The sequence below is a fragment of the Arachis ipaensis genome, chromosome B7 (genome assembly GCF_059453495.1).
Source record: "Arachis ipaensis isolate K30076 ecotype BB chromosome B7, ASM5945349v1, whole genome shotgun sequence".
Taxonomy (NCBI): domain Eukaryota; kingdom Viridiplantae; phylum Streptophyta; class Magnoliopsida; order Fabales; family Fabaceae; genus Arachis; species Arachis ipaensis.
Genome location: NC_142442.1, coordinates 139,340,919 through 139,347,918, shown reverse-complemented (window position 1 = coordinate 139,347,918; position 7,000 = coordinate 139,340,919). Strand labels below are relative to the sequence as shown.

Genomic DNA, 7,000 nt, shown 5'->3' with positions numbered 1-7,000 from the left:
TATGGATGTAGGAGGAGTGTTATATCTTAACATGATAATTTTTTATGTTTTTTATAATTATGGAATGTACACAAATTGGAAGGTCCAATTTGTGTTTAAAAAATTTTAAAAATTTGGGGTACACAAATCGGACACCGATTTGTGTTTAAAAAATTAAAAAAATTTGGAGTACACAAATCGAACGGTCCGATTTGTGTACTCCAATTTTTTTTTAATTTTTTAAACACAAATCGGACAGTTTGAGTACAGAAATCAGACGGTCCGATTTCTGTACATTTTAAAAATTAGACGGTCCAATTTGTATTCCGTAAATTAAATCATCTCACATTTAAAAAAAATATAATTGTTAACCCAATATTAAAAATAAAAATCTGACTATATTGATGTCCTAACATTATTTGTGTTTGGCTAGTATACATTTTGTTAAGCAAAATATTTTATTTAAAAAAATAAATCATAAACTAATATTTGCATAAATAAATTTAATCTAGATATTAATTTTATATATTATTAGGAGAAATAATGTTTGAAAAATTGTTAAATCATTTATGATTTGGCGGGGAAGGGTGGAGGGAAATGTGAGAGGTATTTGCATTTGGAGAGTGGAGAGTGAGTGTGACGTGGCCTTCCGTATCCGCTGATGTCATCTATGCACACGTGTCCACACGGGACAACACATCCTCTTCTCTCTTCCTTCCTTTAACCCTTTTACACAACAATCTCCTTCACTCCTTCCTCATTTTTAAAATTATATTTCAGTTACAAATTACTATCACTTAATTAACTTTTTAAAAAATATTATTTTTGAATATATATAATCAAATAGGTCTTTAAGAATTTTTATGTGGGACATTTTTGTCATTAAAAAGATTTATTATATTAAAATTTTAAATTTTATAAAAATAAAATATATAAATTATTATTCTAATTAAATTTATTATTTTTATTTGAACAAATAAGTGTTAAAAAATGTGACGAAAAATTGAAAAAACTTATATATTTTAGTTTTATAAAGTTCCAAGATCTTACCATAATAAAATTTTCTTAGAAATAAAAACGACTTATGCAAAATTTTTTAAAAACTTATCTAGATGCTTACTCTTTATTTTTAATTATATATAATATATTTTGATAATATATATTTTTTTAAAGATATTAGATATTCATTTATTAGATAAAGAAATAGTCCTACTAAAATGTTAACAACCTATTTATCTTTGTTTATACAAAATACACATTATCAATAAAAATATATTTTTTTTTCATAGTATCCCCCAATCCAACAAGTTAAAAATTAATTTGTCGCATATTTGAATTTTATTTAAAGATCTATTGTCGATACTTACTAAATTGACTACTCAACTAACTTAAATTGATTATCAATAAAAATATTTAATTCAACGAATCTACAACTCTAATTTCCAGTGTGCTACTAAAAGTTTTAGAAATAGAAATATTTGAGTGCACATTATTAGAAAGAAAATTAATGAATCAGAGTGAAAATATTTGTATTAAGTATTAACTAACAGTCGCAACGCTCCGTGTATTTGGAAATTGCGTCGCAGTAATTCTTTTTTTTGACGTTATTTTTGGTAAATGATGATTTGAGAGCAATCCTTGAGAATATAACTCTCCGTGTTTCCATAATCAATAAAACCTCCAGAAAAAAAAAAGGGAAAATTTGTAGAAGCTGTTACTACTCAAGAAAGAAAAAATTGATTAAATTTTAAAATAATAATTATAAATAGTAACTATTTTTACTTACATTATTGCTATATAATTAAAATTCAAAATCACTCGTAAGGATTTGACTTCAAATTAAGAAGCAAATAAATAAAATTTTCATTAATCATTAAGTACGAATAATTTTCATTTATTATGGAAGTAAAATAATTTCATATTTATATTAAATAAAATTTTTTTATTATAGAAATACAAAATAAATATTTATTTTTTAAATATATTTAAAACACTCCTTAAAAAAAAAAACCCATCATATCATTCAATAATTACATGGTACCCCAATTTTTGTTTTTCTTATTAGTGTTTGCCCTTACTACAATAATTTCAATTAATTAAACATGAAAAATCTTTTTCCATAACTAAAACTATAAATTGAAAGTATTTTAAAGAGAAAACATTTCATGTGTAGATAACTAAGAGTATCACACATTAAAAAAAAAAGACAAGAAAGAAAAAGTTTGACAATTGTTTTGTGATAAAAAAAAAAAAACTATTAGGCGGCCTTTGTTTTTGAGAACAGAACATGATAAGACATTGAGAACAAGATATAATGGACAGAGACATAAAATTTTGTGTTTTTGTATTTTGTTTGGTGATAAACTAGAACAAATTATAAAAATTCAATTTATTCTTTTTTTTTATTCAAAAAATTTGAGATGAAAAATATAATAATAAAAAAGTATAATTATAAAAAATTAACAAAAATAATGAAAGAAAAAATAAAAAATAACTTGTATCTCTTGTTAGTGTCTCCGTGTCCTTCATATCAGAATGGACACAAAATACACTAATTTATGACACATTGTCTCTGTTCATGTCTCCTTTGTCAAACACGATTTTGTATCTCTGTGTCCCTGTCTCAGTGTCCTGTCTCTATAAACAAACACAGCCTTAGATAGAAATTTAGTTAAATTAATTAAATTATTTAATCACTCTTAATTATTAATTTTACGTAAAATTGACTACACCTGACTTTCTACCTTGTTTCGTAAACCATAATTGAAAAACAAAATCTTGAAGTTGATATATGTTTTCCTAATGTTTCTCCGATAAAAATGTTTCATTATTAACAAAACACACGCCTTCTCACTCTCTTCCTTCCTTATTTGCGAAGAGTAGTAATTGCCTTTCATTCAATATTTTTTCGTTTTCATTTTCATTTTCACATTTTCACAAACACTCACAACTCTTCACTCCACAGGGCCCCTCTTCTCTTCTCTTCTCTTCTGTGTCCCCCCCTTAACCCCACTCTCTCTCTCTCTCTCTCTCTGCCTTTTACCCTAAAAGGAGTGTTCGTTTCTCTTCATAAGCGCCTCTCATGCGGCACTCTTTTCAGCCCCAAAAACCTTTCAGACAGAGATAGAGAGAGAAGAGAAGAGAAGACAACAAACACGCACTGCTTGGTTGGCTTCACTATACACCCATCTTTTTTGTTCTTATTTTCTTTCACTCACTTCTCTTCTCTTCTCAACACACACCCCATCTCTTATATTATCACAAAGTTTCATTCTTTATCGGTTTTTATTTCTGGGGTTGGATTTTTTGTTCAAAAAAAGTATATTTTTATTTATTTATTTGAGGCTTCTGCAATGGCACCAAGCTTTGATTGCGTTTCAAGCCTGCTCTGTGCAGAGGACACAAGCTTCTTCGATGATAATCCTTATGGGGGTAGTGGTGGTGCCATGGATGAAGTGTTTGATGAGGATTCATGGCGTCCTAGGTGTTATAATAATAAAAAAGGTTGCAACTTTGATGGTGATGAGGCAGATGGGTATCCATTGCAGAGTGATGAGTGTGTGGCAGTGATGATGGAAAAGGAGTGTGAACACTGGCATGGTGGTGCCGCTTACTTGAACAGGTTACAATCTGGGGATTTGGATTTTGGGGCCAGAAATGAGGCCATTCATTGGATTGAAAAGGTGTGTGTTCAAATACAGAAAGAGAAAGAGAAAGAGAGACTTCGGTTGTTTTCTTTTTCTTTTGTTTTTGCTCTTTCTTAATAGAGTCTAGTCCAATCATCTGATCTTTTCTTCTTCTATGTTTACTTGTATGAGATTAGTTTGGCTTTTTCTGACTCTGAATCATGATTACATTGATGGCCTAAAAATGAAATCTGAACCAGAACTTCTAAGCAGGGTTAATCGGTTTTTGGCAATAGGATTTGGATTCGGATGTTGAGAGTTCAATCTGGAAAGAGAGTTTGAAACAGTTTCTTAACTCATTCATTCAGCTTTTTATGATGGTTCTACTTTCATAAGTAAATTTGGACTAGATTTTCATTTTTTGTTTTTATAATAAGGATTTAGATGGAATCAAAATAAGATCAATGGTGTGATTAGCATTTTAGACTTATCTATGGTGTTATTGACTAATGGATGAACACATATGTTTGTTTTATAGGTTCGAGCACATTTTGGTTTTGGACCTCTATGTGAATATCTATCTATAAATTACTTGGATCGATTTCTTTCATCGTATGAATTACCAGTAAGTCAAGGAATCTGATAAAGAAAAAGTTTCATCTGCATTTTGTTATAATGTGCTGGTTTTGATCCAGCCTTTCCACTTGTAGAAGGGAAGAACTTGGACAATGCAATTGCTGGCAGTGGCCTGTTTATCAATTGCAGCGAAAATTGATGAGACTGAAGTTCCTTTCACCCTTGATTTGCAGGTAGAGTAGAAAAGTTTTCAATTTTGTTTCCTTAATATGCTTGGTAACTTGTGAAGTTCAATGCACTCATTTTTGCATGATGTTGATCACTGTCTTTTAATGCAGGTTGGTGAATCCAAGTTTGTATTCGAAGCTAAAACCATACAGAGAATGGAGCTTCTAGTACTAAGCACATTGAGGTGGAGAATGAATGCAATTACTCCATTCTCCTTCATTGATTATTTCCTTTCCAAGATCAATGATGGTAATGAGAGTCCATCATTAAGATCGTCGATCTTGCGATCCATCCAGCTTATCTTGAGTACCACAAGAGGTGAGTAATGTAATCTATTTAGGATAATTATGAAATGATGAGTTATCTTTGCTTCTATGTTCATTCTCCTGAAATGATTGATAATTATGAAAAGAGTCCGAATTAGAGAATGAATGATTTGTAATTGTGGAATGCAGGGATTGAGTTCTTGGAGTTCAAGCCATCAGAGATTGCGGCGGCAGTGGCAATATCTGTTGTCGGGGAAACCGAACCGGTTGACACTGAGAAAACTACTTCTGTTCTGATTCAATACATAGACAAGGTAATATACATGGTGATTGATCATATAAATGATGATTTAACTTTTTCCAAGTTAGTCACCATTTCTGATTTATCCAACTCGAGAGTCTAGAGTTTAGTTTGATGATAACTTTGAATACAATGAATTTGTGATTGTTGTTGTTTAATTGATCTTCTTACTTTTGTGTGATTTTTAGGGGAGAGTGTTCAAGTGTTTTGAATTGATCAAGGAACTTGCATTGAACATTGTGAATGTCAATGATCCAAATGGTTCTTCTTCTACAATCCATTGTGGTGTGCCTCAAAGTCCAATAGGAGTGTTAGATGCATTGTGCTTCAGCTACAAAAGTGATGACTCAAATGCAGGTTCATGTGCAAGTTCTTCACACACAACTCCAGATCCTAAAAGGAGGAAGCTAAACAAAACTTGTGGATCAGAGGCACTATTGTAGAGTCTTGTGGACTTGGGAATTTTATTTATTTATCAAAAGTTTCACCATCATCCATGGGATGCTTCTTTATTTTTATTTATTTTTTTCTTTTTTTTTCACCCCCAAGAAAAGGACACCATGTTCATTTTGTGGAAGGTTCCCCCTCTCTCTCACAAGAATACCAAAAGGGAAAATTAGAAAAGAAGAAGAAAAAAAAGAGCATAAGGAATAGTTAATGAAAGTATAAGGTAAGTCATGAGTGGAAGATGGGGACATGAAAATGAATAGAGAATAGAATCCACACATTGCATGCAATTGGCATGAATGAAGAAGGTTTAAGTAATCAAGAGCTGTTAAAAATAATTTTAGATATCTTAACAGCTACACAATAGAGGAAGTGATGGAAGAGAGTGGGGGAACAATGATCATTATTGTGTGTTTTTTTTTTTAAAAGAAATTTTTTTGTGTAAGTACAATCCTAGCTGTTTTCATAATTTCATTTGTTAAATTGTTCTACTTATGTAGTGAGAAAAATAGACCCAAAAAAGAGGCTGAGTTACTAGCATAAGTTATATTTTTGAGGGACATATTTTGTCTTAAGTTATAAGTATTGTGTCATTTTAAGTTACATGGAAAATAAAAATATTATCATTGTTCTCATGAAAAGGATTTTATACTCTTCTGTAATATTTCTTCAATTTTTTTTTGTTTATCTTTGTATAAAGATTAAAGTGAGAGATAAATTCCTAAAAATTTACATTTTGAACAGATTAGTCGCTAAAGAAAAAAAAAGTATCAATAAAGTTTTTTAAGATAACATATGTGGATAAGTAGTTCAAATTAAAACTCTCTCTTAATCGGGATTAATTTGAAGGTAATGTGTCTACATTTGCTATTTTGAAGGATTTTATTAGTCGGTTTGGTTCGGGTTCAAAATGAAATTAGAATCGAATCGATCAAAATGTAATTGGTTCGGTTTGGTTTGGATTTGTATTTTTTTGTCCATGTATCCGAACCAAATCAAACCGATTAAGAACAAATTGGTTCGGTTTGGGTAATTGGATACTCGATCATTTTGAAATTCATAAAAAACCAAAATTTTATTTTAAAAATTCAACAAGTACAATAAACATGTAACATTAATAAAAATAATCTAAACATGTTAAACACCAAATAAATTAAAAACTAAACTCATTAAAATCCAAACATATTAATAGTAAATAATCTCACTAAAAGCCACAAAAAGCCATATATATTTTTATTTTTTTATTTAATTAATATATGATCAGGTTCACGGGTTGGTTCGGATTCCGCACCCGCAGAATCGATACCCGAATCAATCACTAACAAAGATCATTGATTTGGTTCGGGTTGAACCCGATTACCCATTGGTTCCAGAACCAATTTAATTGGTTCGGTTTGAGTTTGAATAGGTAATCGGGTACCCACTACCCGTGCTCACCCCTATTTTATTAGTACTTCAATGAATGATTTGTTCAAAGTATAAATTTTTAAGGGTTTATTTGTTATTTTATTCTTGTATTAATTTATTTAGAAGAAAACTATTATTCTTAATGATGTAATTGACAAGATAGAAAAAAA

The 7,000-nt window shown here is 30.0% G+C and overlaps 1 protein-coding gene across 1 annotated transcript; it reads left to right on the top strand.

Moving 5' to 3' along the window:
• The first annotated feature begins 2,907 nt into the window (after positions 1-2,907).
• LOC107606195 (cyclin-D4-2) lies at positions 2,908-6,064 on the top strand. Its single transcript, XM_016308198.3, has 6 exons — positions 2,908-3,662; positions 4,144-4,230; positions 4,316-4,414; positions 4,520-4,727; positions 4,865-4,989; positions 5,165-6,064. The coding sequence occupies exons 1-6, from the start codon at positions 3,333-3,335 to the stop codon at positions 5,417-5,419; spliced, it is 1,104 nt and encodes a 367-aa protein (XP_016163684.1). The 5' UTR covers positions 2,908-3,332; the 3' UTR covers positions 5,420-6,064.
• Positions 6,065-7,000: the final 936 nt, after the last annotated feature.

Bases quoted from the DNA above. Each gene is read 5' to 3' on its own strand.
- LOC107606195 (XM_016308198.3), top strand. From the start codon at position 3,333: ATGGCACCAAGCTTTGATTGCGTTTCAAGCCTGCTCTGTGCAGAGGAC. The intron at 4,231-4,315 runs GTAAGTCAAGGA...TTCCACTTGTAG, and splicing joins TTTCATCGTATGAATTACCA to AAGGGAAGAACTTGGACAAT. The intron at 4,990-5,164 runs GTAATATACATG...TGTGATTTTTAG, and splicing joins TGATTCAATACATAGACAAG to GGGAGAGTGTTCAAGTGTTT.